Raw genomic sequence first — 24,701 nt, 5'->3', positions numbered from 1 at the left:
TCCGTGCCATCCGGATCAATGAGAATCAATCCTGCTCCTGCCCTTCGGCGCTCGAAGCCCAGTCTATGTATAAAGACCAGGGTTTGTCTGGAGCTTTCTCGGTTTCTTCCATTTCTTTTTCCTCTGGCATTTCTACTAAAAAATCAGCTATCACTTGTCCTTTTAACGGACCTTTGGTTCTGAAGGTGATATTGAATGTGCCGAGCTTGATTGCCCACTTTGCCATGCGACCTGAAACTTCGGGCCGTCGGAGAACATGTTGGATTCTTTGATTCTTTCGTACCTCTATTGGGTGGGCTTGGAAGTATCGACGAAGTCTTCTCGAAGCATGCACTAACGCCAGAGCTAGTTTTTCCAGGTTTGAGTATCTTGTTTCATAATCTTTCAACGTTCAGCTCACATAGTAGATGGGGATTTGTGCTCCAGTTCGGTGAGCAACTAGCACTGCGCTGATGGCACCAAACGATGCAGCTAGGTAAACCGTTAGTACCTCGTCTTTTTCTGGTACGGTGAGGGTCGGTAAGGTGCCGAGATAAGCTTTAAGCTCTTCAAAGGCTCGTGCGGCTTCTTCAGTCCATCTAAACTCCGATCTGAAGCTTTTTCTGAGCACGTCCATGAATGGGAGAGATCTATCTGCCGCTTTTGACAAGAATCGATGTAGTGCAGCCAATTGCCCATTTAAGGACTGGATCTCTTTAACCGACGTTGGAGGCTTCATGGTACATTATCTCAAAGGCGCTTCCTCCGTCTACATAGATTCGTCGGACCAAGTGTCCTGCGACTACGGCCGATACCGTGATTGGTCCGTCTCGAGCATCTTCCGGATCAATCGGAGGAAAGTACGTTGGTTGGTGCATCCATGCCGCCATGTGTTGGCTTGATCGCTTTACCCCTCTTGGTTCGGTGGACCGAATCATATTGATTCCGGCCTCGGTGTTCGGATTATCAATCGCCGCTGCAGATTTCTTCCCCTCTTTTACTTCTTTTACAAGGTGAGAGAGCTTTCCGGATCGTACAGCCTTTTCGATTTCTTGTTTCAAAGCCCAACATTTATCAGTTGTATGCCCCTTGTCTCGATGATATTCAACATACTTCTGGAGTGCTTATCTGAGGTTGGCCGTTGCTTCGACGGTGTAGGAAACCAGGTAGTTTCCGTACTGAGGATCTCACTCGGTGATTTTGTTAGTTCCGAGAAGGTGTTAAAACACACGTTTCCAGTTCGGAAACTGCTTCGATCTGATTTTTGATACGGGCCACGACTTCTGTTCCAGTTGTTGCTTCTATCTTTCGGTGGTGACGCGTTCCGTCTCCATGATGTGGTTCGAGCCTTGGCATTCCTTGCTGCTGTTTCGTTCGGTTGATCGCAAGCACTCTTTCCTCGAACGAAGGCTCGAGCTCGCTCCATAAGTATCTCCATGGTTTTTGGGAGATCTTCGTGGAGCTTTTCTACAAGCTGATTGTTTCGAACTCCGTGGCAAAACCCAGAAACTCGGAGCTGGTCAACAGCGCCACTTATCTGCATGCTCTCTCGATTGAAATGATCGATAAAATCCTCTACGGATTCTCCGTCGCGGCGTTTTATGTGGTGAACCTCGGTGATGTCTTTCATGTAGCGTCGTTGCTGGCAGAAATTTTGCAGAAATATACGCCGGAAATCTTCAAAGTGATCAATCGATCCTTCTGGCAACCCATCGAACCACACTCTTGCCGATCCGGTGAGAGTTTGGGCGAACATGTGCCACCAAGCCGGCATGGGCCATTGTTCGACCTTGGCTGCTTCGGCGAATGCGAACATGTGGTCGTCCGGGTCGGACGTACCATCATAGAATTTCAATGTGGGAGGCATTTTTAACTTGGCCGGGAGTGGGGCATTAACGATCCTCAACGTGAACTTCGACTGAGAAGTCAAAGACGTAGGATGATACGGCATGATTAGCTCCTGATCCTGAGGGTTTAGACCCATAGATCCCTGGCGAAACAGGTCATTGAGACTGTTATTCATTGGAGCACTCGTAAACGAGGAGACTTGTGCAACACATGTTATGGGAGTGGAGATTATAGGACTTACCATAGATCCAGAGGTGAAAGCTCCAACGGAGACGGGATTAGCCCCTGGATAAACGCTGCTGAACAAGTTCGTGCGGAGGCTCTGCAACATTTCTTCTCGCTGTTGCTGCTGTTGTAGCTGCCGTAGTAAATCAGCATTCCGTAGGAGGAAAGCGTTGTCAAAAGTAGGCAACGGTGTAGCGACTGGAGCGGTAACCGAGAGCGTGGTGACAGAGCTTGCGATCACAGAACTTACAACTGGAGGTGCCGACACTGATCCTATTGAAGCCGCTGCGGCGACAACCGCTGTTGAGGCAGTTGTGGATGCAGCATTTCCTTCCCAGATGTCGTTATAAGACGGGAAAGTGTTTGTGGGAGCAGCTGTCGTAGGTTCCATGTTTTGGAATAAACAAGATCAACGAAGTGAATTATGTGAATTCGAGGGGATGGCGCCACTGAAGACTCAAAACCAGTAGGTCCGACCTGGTCAGAGTGGAGCTTCAGATGACCAAGCAAGAACCTGCAGGATCACAAGGAAACGAGCACACCGTTAGCCTCGTCACAGGGAGGGGGGCCTTTCTGTGACCAAGCTCGGGTGTGAGAATAAGTATTTGTGAGGAGAGAATAGGTCAGGGAGAGAGAAAGGAGAGTTAGAGAGAGAAAGTAGTGATTACCCCTTGCTGGAAGTCTTGGCAGGGTATTTATAGTTTTTGGGAGTGCTGACGTGGCGAGTTAGTTAGGGTCGGACCAGTCACTGTCATGGTAGTTAAAGCTGTGGGCCCCAGGTTAGTTAGGTCGGAACAGGGAGTTGGTTCGTTCCACCCATGGCGCTTAGATGCGAGTATTCCTTTGGTCATTCGGTCCGGTTTGTACGTTGTCTAGGCGTTCGGTCCAACTGAGGACATATATGAACGTGACACAAGGCATAAAAGGGAATATTATTGGTTCTTTTGGGGAGCAGACCCGGCTCTTGGGCTGGCCAAACTGGGCAGGTGCACAAGGCCCAAAATTCTTAGGGGCCCAGCAATAGTTATGTCTATTATGTTGTGTGTTTATAATAGGCGCAAATGCTGAACTTTAAGGCCTCATAGTCAAGAAAAAGGCCCAAATTCCAATTGTGTGTTTATCCTATAGGCTTAATTATGGAGTCTGTTTGCTAAAAAAAAAAAATCTAACTTCCAAAACCAATTGTGCGTACTGTGCGATCCAAAAAAAAAAAACAAACTTCGAAAAGTCAATTGTGCATTCACTGTGCAATCAGAGATTACGTGCGATCAAAAGAAAGAAAATTACCTTCATTGTTTCAGTTTATTCATCATCATCTGATCATTTATCTTCCGATTTTATCCTTGAGGTATGTAATTTTCAATTGTAAAAGATTAATAGAATATATATATATTTTTTATTTTTAGATTTATATAATCAGTCAATTACATGAAACCTTGAAATTTTTTTTGGTTAGATTTATTGATTTAGAACTAGATAAAACTAATCGTTGATGTTTGAAATTGAATGATTGAATCTTTGAGACTTTGATGTATAATTGTTTATTGTTTAGGTTTAGAGTTAGATAAAACTTGTTTTCAACTTTGATTTTTTTTTTGTCTAGAAATTATGCCACCCATTGCTAAGTACAAATACCTATCCGCTAGTCAAAAACGTAAAAAGAAGAAGCTAGAGGAAGAAAAAGCAAAGGCCGACAAAGGGCGTATTCTCAAGTTTTTCTCAAAACTACCTCAAAGTTCTAGTTCTAATGTTGAAGAAGATAATGTAGATGTTAATGTGGGTGAAGATAATGCGGGTGTTAATGTGGATGAAACTAATTTGGGTGAAGATGATGTTAATGTTAACGTAGATGAAGATAATGCGGGTGAAGATGATGTTAATGTTAATGTAGATGAAGCTAATGTGGGTGAACATGATGCTAATGTTAATCCTAATATTGATATTTTTGACCCTAGAAATTGGGATAAGCTTAATCCTAACTTGATTTATGAATTGGTTATGAAAGGTCCAAAAAGAGATTTGACTATTGATAAGGGTCCCGTGGATAATGTTGGAAGACGATTTTCTAAATTCATGTATAATAGAATTCTATCAAATAGGGAGACGTGTGATAGAGAATGGCTAGTGTATTCGAAAGAGCTTGATAAAGTCTTTTGTTTTTGTTGTAAACTTTTTAGAAAAGGGTATAAGAAAGGCGGGTTGGATAACTAAGGTTATTCGGATTGGAAGCATGCTTCTCAAGGTCTTAAAGACCATGAGGTTAGCTTTGAACATCTCAAGCATATGCATCAATGGTTTGAAATGCGTCAAAGGTTGGATTGCAATGAAACAATTGACAAAGAAGCATATGAGCATTTCAAAAAAGAAAAAGATTATTGGAAAGAAGTGATTTTTAGGATTATTGCTCTTGTGAAATTTCTTGCTAAACATGGCTTAGCTTTTCGTGGGTCAAATGAAAAGTTGTATCAAAAAAGCAATGGAAACTTTTTGGGATTGGTTGAGATGTTGGAAGAGTTTGATCCGATTATAAAAGAACACGTGTAGCGTATTTTGAATGATGAACTCCATATACATTATTTTGGGCACAATATCCAAAACGAGTTGATCCAATTATTAGCTGATAAGTTAAAACAGAAATCGTTAAAAGGATAAAACAAGCAAGTGGCGGAAAGGACAAGGCAAAAGGGAATTTCTATTTTTTGACAACAGCAAAGAAAAAAAAGAGTGGGCCTAGCAGGACTTTTGGGTCATGAAGGATTTACATGCATGCATGTACACGAGAGCAGTTGGGGATTATTGTTTGGTTTTCTTTGGGCCTTTGGAACAAAAGTAGTGGATTAGTAAAAAAACCTGAAGGGAATATGAGGGGCATTATATATACACTATATACATATTAACGTGATGGGGGCCCCAACTTTCATTATTTTCGAGAAGAGGTGGTTGGACAACATTGGCGGCAACAGGAGGAAAAAAAGGAGGCAATTATTATTCCTATTGTTTTTGAAAAGAGTTTGAGGAATATTATTGATCGGTTTACGAAAAACAACAGGGGTGGCATCCTAATATTATTTTCGAGTAGACAAAAAGTGGAGGATTATTATTTTGGATTCGACAACAACAGAAGACAAAAAGAATTGACGGCAGCAGGGGGCGGCTATTGTTGGTGCAAGAGAGAAGGAAAGAAATATTCGGTTCGTGTGTGGAGTATTACGGGTTCGATATTACGCGTATTTCTCTAGTTTTTTGCGTTGAAATCATGTTTTGTTTGATTTTTAGAACTGATTTTGTTATGTTTTTGATAAATATGAGTAGCTAAATCAGTAAACTACTTAGGTTGAGATGAACTAGTGATTGTTGCGTCGTTTTGACTCGGTTTGGCTAATTTATGCGATTTACATAATTTAATCTTGAAATTGTTATTGATATTGCATGTTTAAGTGTTGGTTGTGATTGTTGATTGATAAATCTAGCGGTTTAGGCACGTAGAAATACAACCTAAACTTAGGGTTTAATTTGAATCGGTTAATCTTAGGGTTTTCGATTTGAATACTGAGTTTAGAAATAAACCAAGTTAATCAATAGTTAAAATCAATAACTAAAACTTGCATCCTCATCTTTTGACTCGAGAGACGATTTAGGTGTGCTAGGTTATTAGTTAATCGTTGTTGGGTAGATTGGGTGACCGATAGCTCGGGCTCGTTTATTTCATCGCGTTTAGGCTTTCCTAGGATTTCAATTATCAAGGTTGGGTTTGCTTCGCGAATAAAGGGTTTTGGGGGTAGTTTAGCTTTCATCATTTGATATTCGTGGGATTTGGTATCGATAGGTCGAGCCGGTTCGTTCTAGCACTTCGCATTTCGTCCCTATCTTTCGGTTAATCATCTCTAGCGGGAGGTTATTCGAGTAGATTAGGATATTTAGCCATTACCATAGTCAAGATAGCGTTGCATGATTCTAGGGATGCATATTGCGTTGCTAGTCTTGTTTAGTTAAACATCAAAATCAAACTTAAATTGACTTTATATTCGATAACGGTTTAGTATCTAGAGTTTGCGTATAGTGTCCACGGATTGATATCCGGTCTTGCTATCTACATTACACTGCGACCGGTGCACTTGACGATTGTGTGTGGTTTAGTTTGCGATTCCATTTTAAAACTCGTTCGAATTTAATATACACATTTTCACACATCAGAATAGCGAGAGGTAACAAGTTTAACTTAACAATACCCCAAGACTAATGGGCGATACGTTAATACTATAGCGCTATAATTGTTAAGGTAGGCTAGCAAAGTTAATGAGCATATATCGACCAAATAGTTTACATAGCATACGAGAATAACAAGCATTACACATAGTATCATGTTAAGCATGGATAGAGTATGTTTAAAATAGTTTAAGTGTTGTATAATATACATGTTGCATCCCGAAGTGTTAAAGAGTAAAAGGGATAGAGTATACTCACGGTTTTGCAAACTTTCCTACTTGAAATCCCGCGAGTGGTGTTTGGTTGATGGATTAGTTTGGAGTACCTTGTCCTTCTACACGAAGAAAGCATATGTGTGTGAGTTTGGGGAATAACGGAAGATTATAGATTCGGAATTTAAAATACAAGAACATAGACATATGAAAATAATCACCTATCACATATGATGCTTAGATGATGTACTTACTAACTTGACAATGTCTACTTGTTCATCTTCAAGAGTTCGGTTTGTTTGAATGTTACATAGGTATTACATAGAGTATATTATATCATACATGTCAAGCATGAGGTAGAAGATTAAAGTTTTCATTTAGGTACCTCTAAGTATCATAGAAATTATGCATGAGGCAGGAAGAACAAAGCTTCCATTTAGGCACCTCTATTGTTCACCACTACACTTGTTGTCATAAACAACAAGGAGGGTCATGAACTTACAAGTATAAATGAAATAACAACAACTATTCTAAGAGGAAAACATCAAGCAATGTGTGGAATTTCAAGTAGGATAGCCCAAGCTAATCCTAAATCACACAATCATCAAACCTTAGGCTTGAACATCACTTGTGGCTTAAACCCTTGAATAAAATAGAAAGTTTGTGAGGTTTTAACCTCTGATTTAACATGTCTCAACCTTGTTTTTAAGCCTAACTAACCATAGATGAGGCTATAAGCATAAGGACATAGGTTTGAGATGAGTTAGACTCAAGTTCAACTAAGATTAACAAGTTTAGATGAAAACAGAAACAAACAGTCCACTTTGGAGCCTTTTTGGTGACATTCCAGGGCTTGATTTTCCATGGAAAACCTCTGGAAATGTTCCTAAGGTTGTTCCAAGCAAGTGGGAAAAAGAATGGATGAAAAACGTTAAGAAATGAGAAAGTTATGCATACTTTTGTGAAGGTTGATGTTTCTGCTTGAATCTTCAAATTACCAGCTGATTAGAGAGAGATTGAGAGTGTTTTTGAGAGTTTGTAAAGTGGAAATGGCTTGGGGAATGATGGGTTTATATAGGGAAGAGTTTAGGGTAGGTTTTAGTTGTGTAATTAATGTTAAAACTAGTTTAAAAATCAAAATAAACACAAAAACCCGCTCAAACAGCGAGCTGGAGGGCCTGGTCGCGCTGATCAGGCCATTTAAACGAGTTGTTAAATGAATTTGGGCCGGGTTATGTTCGATGTGAAGGCCGTAGCCGGGCGGTTGGGCGCGCGTTTGGTGAAGTCAATGACTCGGGTTCGAGTCCCGTGGTCTTCAATTTTTTTGATTATTTGTTTCCTTTTTGTTGTTTAAAAAAACTTATACTTTCAGCAATTTACACAAATCACCCCTGAACTTTAATTAACCAAGTTATGTTGTTTTAAAAAAAGAAACTATCTCTATAATTTAAACTAACTAGGTTAGTTACTAACTTTAAAAATCTAACGAGACTAACTAGATTATTATAAAAATAAACTTTTAAATAGTAAAATTAATTAATTTAATTAAGTTAAACAATTGATAAATAACCATATTTATAACGAATTGAAGATACAAGATTTTTCAACGATTAACCATTTCGCGAAACTTCCAAGCTTCAAGAATTAGGATTCGACTTCCATTATTTTACGAGTTTTTACTAGTTTAACGAGCATCGAGTTTCATGGTGTAATAACGAACCAAGAGTCTTGGATAATATATCGATCAAACGTGAATTTTGATTATCAGTTGCACATAAGTCTAATATGAATACACAAACATGATTAAAACAGCTTTGTTTTCATTATGATCAATAGTCTCGAATTACAAATGAAACGAAAGTAGATTAAAAAGATAGTACAAGTGTCTAAATATGGAAAGTACAACATAACTTGCTAAAATAAGAAAGTGCTGAAATGCGGAGCATTACAGTCTCCCCTCCTTTAAGAAATTTCGTCCCGAAATTTAGGAAGAAGTAACGAAAAGATGCGGATACTTGGTTTTCATATCACTCTCGAGTTCCCAAGTAAATTCAGTGCCACGTTTTCCTTCCCATCGAACCTTAACGATAGGAATTTGACTGCGCCTCAGTTTCTTGACACCTCGGTCCATGATTTCGACGGGTTTCTCCACAAAATGCAAAGTGTCATTGATTTGGAGATCTTCGAGAGGAACTTGAAGTCCTTCTTCTGCTAGACACTTCTTTAGATTCGAGACATGAAACATTGGATGAACGTTGTTGAGTTCTTGAGGTAAGTCGAGTCGATATGCCACCTTGCCAATCCTCTCGAGTATCTTGAAAGGACCAACATAGCGAGGGGCAAATTTTCCCTTTTTACCAAAACAAACTACTCCTTTCCAAGGAGATACTTTGAGTAGAACATGGTCACCAACGTTAAACTCCAAAGTTTTGCGTCTCTTATCATCATAGCTCTTTTGTCGACTTCGAGCCTTGAGTAGATTATCGCGAATTTGGAGAATCTTATCCGTTGTTTTTTGTATGATCTCAAGACCAGTAAATTGTTTGTCATCAATCTCATGCCAGCTTAAAGGAGATCGGCATTTGCGGCCATACAATGCCTCAAAAGGAGCCATTTGAATACTGGTGTGGTAGCTATTGTTGTACGAGAACTCGATCAATGGTAAATGCACATCCCAACTACCACCAAAGTCGATGACACAAGAACGGAGCACGTCCTCTAGGGTTTGGATAGTACGTTTAGTCTGTCCATCTGTTTGAGGATGAAAAGTCGTAATGAGATTCAAATGAGAACCCATAACGGACTGGAAAGTTTGCCAAATACGCGAAGTGAACCGACCATCTCGATCAGAAATGATGTCGAGAGGAACACCATGACGGCATATGATTTCGTCAGTGCAGAGTCGAGCAACTTGTTCAACCTTGAAATCTTCACGGATAGGAAGGAAATGAGCGGATTTGGTCAGACGATCGATAATCAACCATATGCTATCGTGAACAGAAGGCGTACAAGGAAGTTTGGTTATGAAATCCATAGCAATGCTATCCCATTTCCAAACGGGGATTTCAGGTCGTTCGAGTAAACTAGAAGGTCGTTGATGCTCGGCTTTGACTTTCGAATAGGTGAGGTGTTTAGAAACATACGTGGCGATGTCTCTCTTCATACCAGGCCACCAATAGGATGCACGAAGGTCATGGTACATCTTATCAACACCAGGATGAATCGAGTACTTGGATTTGTGCGCCTCGTCATGATACATTCACGCAGATTGTCACGATTTGGTACCCAAATGCGATCACGACAATATTGAAGTCCATAGGATTTAGTCACAAGTTGAACTTCAGCAGCACCACGTATTTCTATGAATAAGGTTCCTTCATTGGCGGATGAGTATTGAGCTTCACGAATGCAAGTGTGAAGATCGCTGGAAACATGAAAACAACGAATACTACTAACATGAGACTTACGACTAAGTGCGTCGGCCACGACATTTGCTTTACCAGGATGGTAGCGAATCTCGCAGTCGTAGTCGTTAAGTAATTCCACCCAACGTCACTGACGCATATTATGCTCCTTTTGGTTAAAGATGTGTTGTAGCTCTTATGGTCAGTGAAAACCACTCACTTTGTACTATAGGCAGTGTCGCCAAATCTTTAACGCAAAAACAACTGCGTCAAGCTCGAGGTCGTGGGTGGTATAGTTTTTCTCATGTATTTTGAGTTGACGGGAGGCGTAAGCAATGACTTTGTCTCGTTGCATGAGAACACAACCAAAACCACGATTTGAGGCATCGCAATATACTACGAAGTCATTGTTCCCATCAGGAAGAGTGAGAATAGGAGCGTTGCAGAGCAAATCCTTGAGAGTTTGAAAAGATTCCTCTTTCTCAGGACCCCAAGCAAAAGGTTTCTCTTTTTGAGTCAACGAAGTGAGAGGAAAGACGATCTTTGAAAAGTTCGAGATGAATCGGAAGTAATAACTCGCCAATCCTAGGAAGGAACGAACTTCAGAAGGGTTTCTAGGCGCGGTCCGATTCTTCACTGCTTCGATTTTGGAAGGATCAACATGGATTCCTTTTTCACTAACAACGTGCCCAAGGAATTGGACTTCTTTGATCCAGAACTCGCACTTGGAAAACTTCGCGTAAAGACGCTCGGTACGCAAAAGCTCAAGTATAAAACGTAGATGATGTTCGTGATCGGCTTGAGATTTAGAATAAATGAGAATATCATCAATGAAGACGATCACAAAGCGATCCAAATAGGGTTTACAAACACGATTCATAAGATCCATAAACACAGCGGGTCCATTGGTCAAACCGAAAGGCATAACCACGAACTCATAGCGTCCATAGCGAGTGCGAAACGCTGTTTTGGGAATGTCCTCTTCGAGAACACGAAGCTGGTGATAACCAGATCGATGATCGATCTTGGAGAAACAAGTAACGCCTTGAAGTTGGTCAAAGAGGTCATCGATACACGGAAGAGGATAACGATTCTTGATAGTGAGTTTATTATGCTCACGATAGTCAATGCACATGCGAAACGAGCCATCCTTCTTCTTGAAGAAAAGCACAAGAGCACCCCAAGGTGAGGTACTTGGATGAATGAATCCCTTCTCGAGGAGTTGGAGTTGACTAGATAATTCTTGCATTTCAAAAGGTGCAAGGCGGTACGGAGCTTTCGCGACAGGAGTCGAACCAACACGAGGTCAATACGAAAATCGATAGATCGAGGTGGAGGAGGACCAGGCAGATCTTCAGGGAAGTCGCGCACCACTGGAACATCATTTATGCTCTTTCCCTTGCCCTTTTTCTTCCACTATGTGGGCTAAAAAGGCAAAGTACGGTTTACGTAAATACTTGTTCGCTTGTGTGCATGACATTAATCTTAGTACTTTTGAAGGTCGGTCTCCATAAACGTGTAGAGTATCACCAGACGGAAGAGGCAAACGAACATACTTCTCGTAGCAAGCAATTTCAGCATGGTTTTCACGAAGCCAATCCATGCCCACGATGATGTCGAAACTACCCAATTGCATGGGTATAAGGTCTATAGTGAAGGTATGATCGTTAAGAGTAAGAAGACAATCACGAAGAACAGAATCGACTAAAACGGATTTGCCAGTGGCAACTTCGACAGAGAACGACTTATGCAGTTTAGAGCGTGTAACATTTAACAAAGGTTCAAATTCAACGGAAACAAAGATTTTGTCCACACCAGTATCAAATAGTATCGAAGCATAAATGTTGTTAATAAGAAACATACCATTAACGACTTCATTGTCGTTGCATGTTTGATTCGCATTGATGTTGAAAGCTCGTCCTCTAGCGGGTTGTTGTTGCTCTTGGTTCCATTGTGGGCATTGAGGACGGAGATGAATAGTATCCCCACATTTGAAACAAGCTCTAACTAGTTTGGCATTTTGCTGAGCTGGCTGAGCTTGTTGAGCTTGTGGTTGAGGGTTACTTTTACAATAGGCGGTATCGTGTCCAAAATGGTTACATTTGGTACAGCGGCGACAGTTGGCATTGGTAGGGTGATGGAAATTGCAAGTGCCACACTTGGGATAAACCCCAGTGTATGGATTTCGCTCGCTTGTAGGTGTAATAGGGTTCGGATTCACAGCAGGTACAATCGCGTTGCAACCAGGGTTCTGTTGCTTTCGCTTCTTCCCCCTGTTGCTACTCGACTGTTGGGTGATTTGATTGGCTGGCTTGGATGAAACAGGGTTCGCAGCTTGCTTATCACGAATGCGATTGTTGTTCAGGGAAGCGGCTAAACGGTAAACGGCTTCGATATTATCGAGTCTGGCTGCCTCGATGGCATCACGCATTGGAGAGGGTAAACCATTGATGTACTTCCTTATTTTGCGGTCGGTGGTCATAACGAGGTGAGGAACAACGAAACTAAGTTGTTTGAAGCGAGTAGTATAGGCTTGGTTATCATCACCAACTTGTTTTAAAGCCCAAAATTCTTCTTCCAATCTTTGTTGCTCATGTAGTGGGCAAAATTCTTCCATCATTAGTGTCTTAACTTCTTCCCAAGGTAAGGTATAAGCAATTTCGTTAGAACGAAGATTCCTTTCGTTTGTCCACCATTCGAGAGCTCGGGCTTGGAATAACCCAGTCGCAGTATGCGTTTTGAGCTCTTCGGGACATTCACTGTTGATGAACGTTACTTCTACGTTGTTAAACCACTCAAGCATAGTGGTCACCCCATTGTTACCAGTGAATGGTTTGGGGTTGCAAGACAAAAAGTGCTTGTAGTTAAACGATACAGGCTTGCGTGGTTCAACCTTTGAATCAAAGGAGGAGTTTGGAGTATCGGAAGCTCGAATCTTAGCGACGATACGCGCAATCTGATTGGCCATGAATGCCATCATCTTCTTTTGAGAGCTGGTCTTTGACTTCTGAGTCGATCATAATGTTTGTTTAAGAAAATCGTTTTCATGAAATTAATCATATAGCATAAAGCGTCACATAGCATAAAATTGTTCAAATTATATCACATAGCATAATCATGAATTTCACATAGCATAACATGAATTTCACATAGCATATCATGGATAATTAAAGCATCGTAAATTTAGTTTGTTCACGAGAGATTATTATTGTTTTTGATTGCATAAACGTGTAAATTGTGTAAAAAGTTTGACATGAACGAAGTAACGAGTATAAAAAAATCACATATAAATTGAGATAACATAAAAGAGAGGCTCAATAAAACATTGGGTTGTTTCAGGTAGAGAAACGTCGACTATTCCAAAGTGGGTCGAAAGTCCTTTCAAATTAGAGAAATCATGCTTTGGCCTATAGGTAAGATACTCTCATCGAGAAGCGATTAATGATATCTTACCCTTCAAGTTACTACACATCTCTAATCAATTGAAACAATCGGGACTTTGGTGAGATTGAAAATCGAGGAATGGGACTTAATCAACAAGATGCGGCCATGCGGGTTTCACCCCTAACTTGAAGATTTCGTACCCTAAATGTGGTTGGTACTCGTCGGGTCAAAATATAATTTTGACACTTTGACGTGGGTCCACTAGAGTTGAAATGGAAATTACCATTAAGTTGTGGATTTCACTCCTAGCTTAATGGGCAATTTCGTGCAAAAATAGTTTAAGGTAGAATGAGAGTCGTTTACCAAATTGTGGGTTTCACGCCTATTTTGGTAAAGTCGTCTCGTTTGTGATACGAGTGTCTTCAAAATTCAAAAGTGTATTCATGTTAGCCTTAGGAAAGGCATGTAAGTTTAACAAACAAGAAGAATTTCTAGGAAGCATGTAAGGTAGAATGCATAAGTTTTAAACCATAAATAAGAGACAAAGTTCCTAAAACTGTAGACTAAGGCAAAGCATTCCTACTTATTCCTAATTCTCTATAGTTATGGTATAACAACCCTCCTAAAAATAATCTGACACCCTAAAAATATTTAAAGTGCCCCAATATGTCCTAAAATACACCCCGTATACAAAAAATAGGCCTCGAATACCTTTACTTTTATTAAAATTAATTAAAAACAATTTTTATTGATCTGTGATGTCACACCCCGAATTTATCAGAGCTGGCGTGACTGGACTGGTATCTTCATTGCACAGCGGAAGCAAATAAGCAAAGACTTTCTAGAAATTGAACGCCACTAAGTACTCGTATCTCCAATGGTTCTCCTATTCCAACCCTGCCTCGACTTTGAAATGCAACCTGAGAAAGAAACATGCAAAAAAGTCAACATAAAGTTGAGCGAGTTCATAGTTTGTTTGAAAAAGATTTGAAATAAATCTTTTGAATAACCGGTTTGTGAAATAATGTTGAGAAAATGAATTTAGAAATCATTTTCTTGCCAAGTTATATGGAAACTTTATATTTGTAACGCATTGTGTTCGTAAAACTATGTATTTGTAAGCTCTCGTATTTGTAATGTTCGTATAACCGTCAATGCCCACCCTGACTTTGACTCCATGCCCGCATAATCCTATGCTTTGAATTTGTATAAAACATGGTATTTAATTTGTATAAATCAAGTATTTCTGTAAATATGTATGTCCGTAGTATGTAGCAATAAGGAAAAATAGATCACCAACGGGTTGCAAAGCCACTGGTATGTGTGAAATGGTCCGGGAAAACTCAAACCTAGCGGAGTTGCACCGGGCTTCCGGCTGTAAGACACAGTCACCTCTATGGGCTGCCCCGGCCTCATGGGTGTGGGCTCGCTACACCCAAATAGATCTATCACTCATGTCCTTCGGTCCTACTACGAGGATTAATGGCTTTAAGTGTCACGCCCACCACTCACATGATTTAAGTAGTAAACCCTCCTTATGCTAATCATACCATGTATAAAATGTCTGTAATAATTGTGACATGTATTTTACCCCAGCCTCTAAGGCTGAACCTCCCCAGCCTCTAAGACTGAACCTCCCCAGCCTCTAAGGCTGAACCTCCCCAGCCTCTAAGGCTGAACCTCCCCAGCCTCTATATATTATCACCAGACGATCCATCCCTAGTCATGAAAACCATTCACATTTCGATAATACGTATTTGTTTTGTAAAATCGGCATAAAACATAAGCTTTTCGTAAACCATTTGTGTCAGTTAAAACTTGCTTGTAAAATGGTTTAGAAATGTGTAATTCTTGTATGCTTTGCAAAAAGCGCATGTCTTTCCACCCCGAAAACATTTAGAAAAATGTAAAACTGTAAAAAGGTGGGGTTATGAACTCACCTGAATTGCCTTGTGCAAAGCTAGCTAATTACGACTTCGTGATGTCGTTTCTAAGACATGACTTGCTAGCGTGCACTCTACAATATTCCTACCACGGAATATCTAATAAGTTTCTAAATAAAATCGGTAACTAAACTACGTGTCACCGAGCTCTACCGAATTGTTAATCGGACGATTCAACGGTAAGTTGTGAAATAAATGGAAACGATTAGGTCATATTTGATAAGTGTCGTTTATCGTCGATAATAACTAACAAGTCTTGAAAAGACTGGATTCTCGAGATATTTAAAAGTAAATAAATATTTATATCAAATATATAAATATATCGTTAAGGTCGCTTGTCGTGCCGAGAAGTCGCACGTGTATAAAAAGAGTGTTTATATGAAAATAACATATAACAATTTCGCAACCTATATTGTGTCTTGTATATATTCGTCAAAGTATATGTAGATGCCGTTTAGGCGTTTAAAATAAATATAAAAAGTTATATTTATTTAGTAAACGAATCGTCGAATTATTTGAAGTCTGAAATAGATAGATAAACCATATCTATTTTATAAAAGAATTCGTGATGTACGATTTTTGAAATAAATATATAGGCTATATTTATTTTTGTAAAACGAATTTGTGTCGTTTAATATTTCAAATAAATATATAACTATATTTATTTTATAAAAGAACCCGTATTGTTTGTTATTTTAAGCAAATATATAATCTCTATTTGTTTTTAAAAGGTTTCGTTTTGTTTGTTATCAGAAATAGATAAATACATTATGCTCATTTTTATAAAAAGGATTTCGTTTGCTCGATATCTGAAATAAATATATAAGCTATATTTATCTTTGTAAAAAGAATGTGTTGCCGTCGTTCTTGTGCGTTTTAAAATGCCGTTGAAGTAACATACACATTTATATTGGTTTTTATAAAAGTCGCTCGGTATCGATAGTTGTCGCTTTTCAATAAAACATGTTTTGTTTTTACGGATGTTCTCAAAAAACGGGCAGAGTTTCCTCTGTTTTTAGACGGCCCCGACAACACAAGTTGTCGTTATATTCAAAATTCAATCAATAATTCACTATTATTTAGTATAACCAATTTATGTAGACAAGATTGCGAATAAAACCAAGTATGTTTTAACTAATAATTTCACTTCATTCGGTTCAAGCTCGTTAGTCACGTGAGATTAAAACTAAAAATATATAACGTAAATATTAAATGCGCCGCTAATCTTTACCAAATCTTCGTGTCGAAAAATTGCGTTGGCCGAGTCAACCGGGTTGACCGAGTTGACCCGAATTGTTGACTGCACCCGAAGTGAGTTGACCCGCTCCAAACTGAGTTGGCCCGAAACTGAGCTAGTCCAAACACTGAGTTGACTCGGTTTGACCGAGTCGAACCGAGTTAAACCAAACCAAATCTAGCTTTTGTTAACTGAACTTGTATCTTGAACCGAACCGAGTTGAACCGTGGTCGCCTGAACCTGACCCGGTGCGTGAAACCTTGCCAAAATCCACTGTTACCGCTGCCGTAGCGACAGCGCCGCAGCTACCTCAGCCTTTCTCTCTCTTCTCATCGGCTCTATCTCCACCTCTCGACCTTATCCCCGTCGTACGACAGTCACCAGAGGGGGGGGGGGGGGGGTTCCGCCGACAGAAAGAACCACCGACATCATTGCCAGTTCCGGCTCCGGTCCTTGTATCCAGTAGGTTGAGAGGGAGAGAGTCGCTGAGAGATGGTGTTTCACCGGAAAAAGAGGAATAGGAGGGGTGTGGGGGAGTCGGAGCACCCGACTAGGAGGCTCGCCGGAGCGCCGATGGTGAACCCGGCCGTCGGTCAGAATCATCGAGAGAGAGAGAGAGGGATCAAGAGTGTAACGGGGGTTTGTTTATAGGTGAAAGTGTGCCTTAGGGTTCTGTAAAAAGAAGAAGGGAAAGAAATGATGGAGAAGATGATGTTTGGCTGGGTTGTGAGGTTTGATTTGTGGAGATTATTCTCAGAAGTGTGTGTGTGCATGAGTTGTATTGAGAGTGAAGATATTTGTCTGGGTCTTGTATATTTAAAGGAGGATAGTGTCTTAATTTTTGAGACAAGATATCTTGTAAAGATTTGTAGTGATTTGATGAATCTTGTTAGAGATTTTTTTTATAGATTTGATAAGATTTGTAGATCTTGTATAGATCTTGTTGATATTTTGAGCAGATCTTATAGGATTTTGCAAGATCTTGTTAGGGTTCTAATATATTATGTGCAGGTTTAGGCTTGCGGGTTTTGGGCTTGGGCCCAGGGCCCACAAGCCCATCTCGTGTGCAAGTGGCCCGTAATTCATACGAGACCTGTAGTCAAATCCTGAACTCCTTTTAACGTCAAAAATTAAAATACACAAAAATACGGTCGGTAGTCGTTGTTTGTGCGTTTAGTCGTCAGTTGCGTAAAAAGCGCGTAAAATACTTCATGTATCGTCTTTAATCCGTTTTTCGATCAGTTTTCGAACACGGTTACTAAAATTTAATTACGAAGCTAGGATATGTCGTAAAAATTTAATATTTGTTGGCGTTGTCAGTATTTCGCACGGTATCAGTTCGTTGTTGCGCAATATTCTGCAGATTTTTTCGTAAACCACCGTTCGCGCACTGTAAAGTCGGATAGACGTTCCTTGGCACTCCAAAGGCCTAATTAAGTTAATTTGCGTTGTAAAATCTATTTATTATCACGTTGATTATCTGTTAATTACGTAATTAGGTGCTATAAATCACCGGTTGTCACATTCTCCCCTGTTACAGAAATTTCGTCCTCGAAATTTAGACTATGTTATCTCCTCAGAATTGTGTTGTTCGCAGGTAAGTCCGAATAATAACAAAGTGAATGACCGCGTAATCGAAACAAGACTTATCCGAATCATGTGAATTTAGTGACATTCCTCAACAATAAGGACCCAATGGTTTACAATAAATGTGTTTCAGCAAATCGATGTCAAAGGAAACAAGTCGTATAGATACAGTCACTAGTGTGACTAAGTCAACAGGGACCCAACAATGAACAGGAACTTCGACCAATTGAGTTCCATATGAACGTTTACAACGTGTAAATAAGTTCTAAAAGCAATAACACCCACTGGATGAACTTAGAATCAACAATCTCTAATGTAATAGTTTGCATGGAACGCTCGATCGTGATCAGCGCAAGCTGCAAGTCATACCGACGCCACAAGGTGTCGCAATAAATGAAACAATTCAATAATAGCGGTGACCAAACAATTCACCGTGTTTGAAGTCAAGCGAAAGTACAATGAAGCAAATTTGAAAATTTGATTCAAACGACATCATAAGATTTTCAATTGAGGATGGAACATCAAAGAATTAATGTTTTTGATCGAAGATGAAGAAACAATAAATATCGTAAAATATTCGATTGATGTTGAAAGAACTGTTAGTAGGTACACCAGAATATGCAATGAATTTTGTGTACCATCGTCTTAACACACGATTGTGTTAAGACTGCTTTAATATGGTAATTCAAAGCGGATTTAAAACAAATCAATAAATAAATATTTAAATCCGTGTATGAGATATGTAAACGAGTTTAGCGCAAGCTTCAAATAAGTGAAAACACCGCTACAAGGTGTCGAAATCAACAAACAATTCAGTGGAGTCGAATGCCAAACAAGTTTACTTCGACTCGGAATAAATGAAACACTTGTTAAAACGAATTTTGGATATGATGCTCCCAATACATCATATGATGCTCTGAATTGAATATGTGTAATGGCTAAGCTCAAACAATTGAACTTGGTTTTAGCGCAATCCGACAATAAATACATGTATCGACAAGAAAACTTTCGGCATGGTCACAATGAAAAACCTTGTATATAACTTGAAAATAAGAGAAATTTCAAGAAAATGTGTTGACTTGATAACAAAGGAGCCAACAGTTACAATAATGTGGGCCAGTCGAATCACAAATAAATAATTAGATGTAGCGAAATAATATTTGAACTTTAATGAAACGCTTATTCGAAATGAAACCACATGCATAACAAACGATGCATGCGTAACATATAAATTTTCAAGAAATGAAGCAATTAGTGTTCGCTATACTGAAAGAAATGATCGTGACACAATGACCATTAAGAGGAGTAGAGATACGAAAATCTACTCAGTAAATGTGAAAGTCGAAATTTCAATAAAAGAAATTTGAGGACTTTACCTGGGGTTGCATGTGATGTCCGGTTGTTAGGTGACATTACCATGGAATGTCGAACATAACGTGTTCGTCGTTAACTGAAATAGGGGGATGCAGAGATATACGTCTTCTCCTTAGAGTGATTCATGTCGTTGCAGGACCACGTGCCAAACCGCCGTTTCCTGATCGATAGTTCTCCTGCTTACAGGAATCTAGCGTGGTCATTGAATTACGTCATCGTGTCTTTTCAAAGGCCTCGCCTTGATAGTCGTATGTGTCGTACTTCAACCTCCGTTGATGTATAGCTTAGGTTTCACGTATACCTGTGCACTAGCGTTTTGTTATGCATAGGCTGCCTGCTCGGGAAGTTAAAATATCATAGACAATATGGATAATAGTGTGTGCCCGAGTTAATATTCGCGGTTCCTATGTGATGACCTTTAATGAACTCCAACATAAGTTTTCGAAGGTCTTAAATGCATGTTTCCTAAACTCTCAGAGTTTTGTGTACTGTATGTAATTGCTTTATGCACCGTGTGTGAAACACCACAATAGCGTATGTTTGAAAGCAAAATTTTGACTGTTTGTTTTTCGGCAACGGTTGAAGACCATACTCGAGTACTAGGCGTTCTGTAGGTATTCAACGTCTTAATAGTCTGAGTCCCAGAGAAAAGTGAGGTTAGAGCCTAGGTATTCCTACAGAAAACCTTATTCGTAGTAACCTATAACTCTGATACCAATCTATCACACCACGAATTTATCAGAGTTGGCGTGACTGGACTGGTCATAGTGGAAGCAAATAAGCAAAGACTTTCTAGAAATTGAAGGCCACTAAGTACTCGTATCTCCAATGGTTCTCCTATTCCAAAAATGCCTCGACTTTGAAATGCAACCTGAGAAAGAAACATGCGAAAAGTTCAACATAAAGTTGAGCGAGTTCATAGTTTGTTTGTAAAGATTTGAAATAAATCTTTTGAATAACCGGTTTGTGAAATAATGTTGAGAAAACGAATTTAGAAATCATTTTCTTGCCAAGTTATATGGAAACTTTGTATTTGTAACGCATTGTGTTCGTAAAACTATGTATTTGTAAGCTCTCGTATTTGTAATGTTCGTATAACCGTTAATGCCCACCCTGACTTTGACTCCATGCCCGCATAATCCTATGCTTTGAATTTGTATAAAACATGGTATTTAATTTGTATAAATCAAGTATTTCTGTAAATATGTATGTCCGTGGTATGTAGCAATAAGGAAAAAGAGATCACCAATGGGTTGCAAAGCCACTGGTATGTGTGAAATGGTCCGGGAAAACTCAAACCTAGCGGAGTTGCACCGGGCTTCCGGCTGTAAGACACAGTCACCTCTATGGGCTGCCCCGGCCTCATGGGTGTGGGCTCGCTACACCCAAATAGATCTATCACTCATGTCCCTCGGTCCTACTATGAGGATTAATGGCTTTAAGTGTCGCGCCCACCACTCACATGATCTAAGTAGTAAACCCTACTTACGCTAATCATACCATGTATTAAATATCTGTAATAATTGTGACATGTATTTTACCCCATCCTCTAAGGCTGAACCTCCCCAGCCTCTAAGGCTGAACCTCCCCAACCTCTATATATTATCACCAGACGATCCATCCCTAGTCATGAAAATCATTCACATTTCGATAATACGTATTTGTTTTGTAAAATCGGCATAAAACATAAGCTTTTCGTAAACCATTTGTGTCAGTTAAAACTTGCTTGTAAAATGGTTTAGAAATGTGTAATTCTTGTATGCTTTGCAAAAAGCGCATGTCTTTCCACCCCAAAAATATTTAGAAAAATGTAAAACTGTAAAAAGGTGGGGTTATGAACTCACCTGAATTGCCTTGTGCAAAGAAAGCTAATTACGACTTCGTGATGTCATTTCCAAGACTTGACTTGCTAGCGTGCACTCTACAATATTCCTAACACGGAATATCTAATATGTTTCTAAATAAAATCGGTAACTAAACTATGTGTCACCGAGCTCTACCGAATCGTTAATCGGACGATTCAACGGTAAGTTGTGAAGTAAATGGAAACGATTAGGTCATATTTGATAAGTGTCGTTTATCGTCGATAATAACTAACAAGTCTTGAAAAGACTGGATTCTCGAGATATTTGAAAGTAAATAAATATTTATATCAAATATATAAATATATCGTTAAGTTCGCTTGTCGTCTCGAGAAGTCGCACGTGTATAAAAAGAGTGTTTATATGAAAATAACATATAACAATTTCGCAACATATATTGTGTCTTGTATATATTCGTCAAAGTATATGTAGATGCCGTTTAGGCGTTTAAAATAAATATAAAAAGTTATATTTATTTAGTAAAAGAATCGTCGAATTATTTGAAGTCTGAAATAGATAGATAAACCATATCTATTTTATAAAAGAATTCGTGATGTACGATCTTTGAAATAAATATATAGGCTATATTTATTTTTGTAAAACGAATTCGTGTCGTTTAATATTTCAAATAAATATATAACTATATTTATTTTATAAAAGAACCCGTATTGTTTGTTATTTTAAGCAAATATATAATCTCTATTTGTTTATAAAAGGTTTCGTTTTGTTTGTTATCAGAAATAGATATATACATTATGCTCATCTTTATAAAAAGGATTTCGTTTGCTCGATATCTGAAATAAATATATACGCTATATTTATCTTTGTAAAAAGAATGTGTTGTCGTCGTTCTTGTGCGTTTTAAAATGCCGTTGAAGTAACATACACATTTATATTGGTTTTTATAAAAGTCGCTCGGTATCGATAGTTGTCGGTTTTCAATAAAACATGTTTTGTTTTTACGGATTTTTCTCAAAAAACGGGCAGAGTTTCCTCTGTTTTTAGACGGCCCCGACAACACAAGTTGTCGTTATATTCAAAATTCAATCAATAATTCACTATTAATTAGTATAACCAATTTATGTAGACAAGATTGCGAATAAAACCAAGTATGTTTTAACTAATAATTTCACTTCATTCGGTTCAAGCTCGTTGGTCACGTGAGATTAAAACTAAAAATATATAACCTACATATTAAATGCGCGGCTAATCTTTACCAAATCTTCGTGTCGAAAAGTTGCGTCGGCCGAGTCAACCGGGTTGACCTAGTTGACCAGAATTGTTGACTGCACCCGAACTCAGTTAACCCGCTCCAAACTGAGTTGGCCCGAAACTGAGCTAGTCCAAACGCTGAGTTGACTCGGTTTGGTCAAACCGAGTTAAACCAAACCAAATCTAGCTTTTGTTAACCGAACTTGTATCTTGACCCGAACCGAGTTGAACCGTGGTCGCCTGAACCTGACCTGGTGCATGAAACCTTGTCAAAATCCACTGTCACCGCTGCCGTAGCGACGGTGCCGCCACTACCTCCGCCTTTCTCTCTCTCTTCTCGTCGGCTCTATCTCCACCTCTCGACCTTATCCCCGTCATACGACAGTTACCAGAGGGGGGGGGGCGGTTGCGCTGACAGAAAAAACCACCGGCATCATTGCCGGTTCCGGCTCCGGTCCTTGTATCCAGTAGGTGGAGAGGGAGAGAGTCGCTGAAAGATGGTGTTTCACTGGAAAAAGAGGAACAGGAGGGGTGTGGGGGAGTCAGAGCACCCGACCGGGAGGCTCGCCGGAGTGCCGACGGTGAACCCGGCCGTCGGTCAGAATCATCGAGAGAAAGAGAGAGAGAGAGAGAGAGAGAGAGAGAGAGAGAGAGAGGGATCGAGAGTGTAACAGGGGCTTGTTTATAGGTGAAAGCGTGCCTTAGGGTTCTGTAAAAAGAAGAAGGGAAAGAAATGATGGAGAAGATGATGTTTGGCTGGGTTGTGAGGTTTGATTTGTGGAGATTATTCTCAGAAGTGTGTGTGTGCGTGACTTGTATTGAGAGTGAAGATATTTGTCTGGGTCTTGTATATTTAAAGGAGGATAGTGTCTTAATTTTTGAGACAATATATCTTGGAAAGATTTGTAGAGATTTGATGAATCTTGTTAGAGATTTTTTTTTATAGATTTGATAAGATTTGTAGATCTTGTATAGATCTTGTTGAGATTTTGAGCAGATCTTATAAGATTTTGCAAGATCTTGTTAGGGTTCTAAAATATTATGCTGATGTGCGAGAAGTGTGTTATGTTTAGGTATATATTTTAAGCCCTTTTTACACTTTTTAGCCAAGTTTTAATTTTATAAAACACGATATTCACTAACACTAAACACACATATGGGCAAGTGTACCCATCATGGACGTAGTATAGTGTTGGTAAGATACCGAGGTCGTCCAAGGACACAAGAGCTTTTAGTACCGGTTTATCCTCAACGTCTAATCAAATCAAAATGTTAGAAAAATGGTTTTTAAACTAAGAAAAATGAAACTAACTAAAATGCTGAAAAAGAAAATAAAATAAAATAAAAACAGATAGACAAGATGAATCACTTGGATCCGACTCGTGTGTAGTGTAACCTTTGATTATTTTCGCACTTTTGCACTTATTTAAGAGATTATCTTAGTTATTGTAGTAGTCCCCTCTTTTGAAGGCGACGTTACCCTCAACCCAGTAGTTTGAGTCAGCAAGGATACAATCCTAAAGGGTCGGATTATTGAAAGATAATTAATTAAGTTATTAATGCATAATGTGGTACACCCCTCTTTTGAAGGCGACGTTACCCTCGACTAAGTAGTCTGAGTCAGCAGGGATACAGTCCTAAGTAGCCGGGTTAAAGTTTTAATTGTAGTTTAACTTATGAGGGGATCAAAGAGTTTGGACCCCCGCCATCCAATACCTTTGAGTATTGAAGGAGGTCCTACTAAATTTGATCCAGGTCCTTTGCAGGATCTATACACTGAACAATGGCAAGACTCTTACCAAACCGTTCCCTTAACCCCCGACCAGGTAGCCAATATACCTCCATATAGACCGTGGAGATATGAATGGTGAAAATCTTTTATTTTATATAGACAGTAAAATAATGCCAAGACACCACGGACAAAGGGTTAGTTTTATGCCACAATTGATGTAATTTATATGTTGCATTTTGTGCACATCAAATACCCCCACACTTGAATCTTTTCTTGTCCTCAAGCAAAACTCTTTATAATGTGGCTTTTTCACTCCCAAATGGAATGGGTAGAAGAGAAAGTTTTTTGGGCTTGTCATAGAGTGTCGGGATTTCCAAGATTCTTTATTTAGGTTTTATTTTTATTTATTTACAATCCTATTCGCCATGATTTATTAAAAATGTTTCATAAGATAAATTACTTATTAGGGCATAACATACCTTTTTAAAATTCCATT

At 39.2% G+C, this 24,701-nt stretch overlaps 1 protein-coding gene and 1 long non-coding RNA gene across 3 annotated transcripts; one reads left to right on the top strand and one right to left on the bottom strand.

The window, feature by feature from the left end:
- Positions 1 to 3,660: 3,660 nt before the first annotated feature.
- LOC110888068 (zinc finger MYM-type protein 5-like) lies at positions 3,661 to 4,263 on the top strand. Its single transcript, XM_022135610.1, has one exon. It carries the CDS (start codon positions 3,661 to 3,663, stop codon positions 4,261 to 4,263), a length of 603 nt encoding a protein of 200 aa, XP_021991302.1.
- An 11,994-nt stretch (positions 4,264 to 16,257) lies between these two features.
- Positions 16,258 to 23,330, bottom strand: LOC118483923. 2 transcript variants are annotated; one of them, XR_004872338.1, is made up of 2 exons: positions 22,479 to 23,330; positions 16,258 to 20,270 (listed from the first exon to the last, which is right to left on the bottom strand). It is a non-coding gene; the product is annotated as an uncharacterized LOC118483923 (long non-coding RNA). The 2 variants fall into 2 exon arrangements; XR_004872339.1 differs by lacking the exon at positions 22,479 to 23,330 and adding an exon at positions 21,244 to 21,733.
- Positions 23,331 to 24,701: the final 1,371 nt, after the last annotated feature.

Source organism: Helianthus annuus, chromosome 11 (genome assembly GCF_002127325.2).
Source record: "Helianthus annuus cultivar XRQ/B chromosome 11, HanXRQr2.0-SUNRISE, whole genome shotgun sequence".
NCBI lineage: Eukaryota > Viridiplantae > Streptophyta > Magnoliopsida > Asterales > Asteraceae > Helianthus > Helianthus annuus.
The sequence above is the reverse complement of the archived record's forward strand: the minus strand, read 5'-3'. Positions and strand labels throughout refer to the sequence as shown.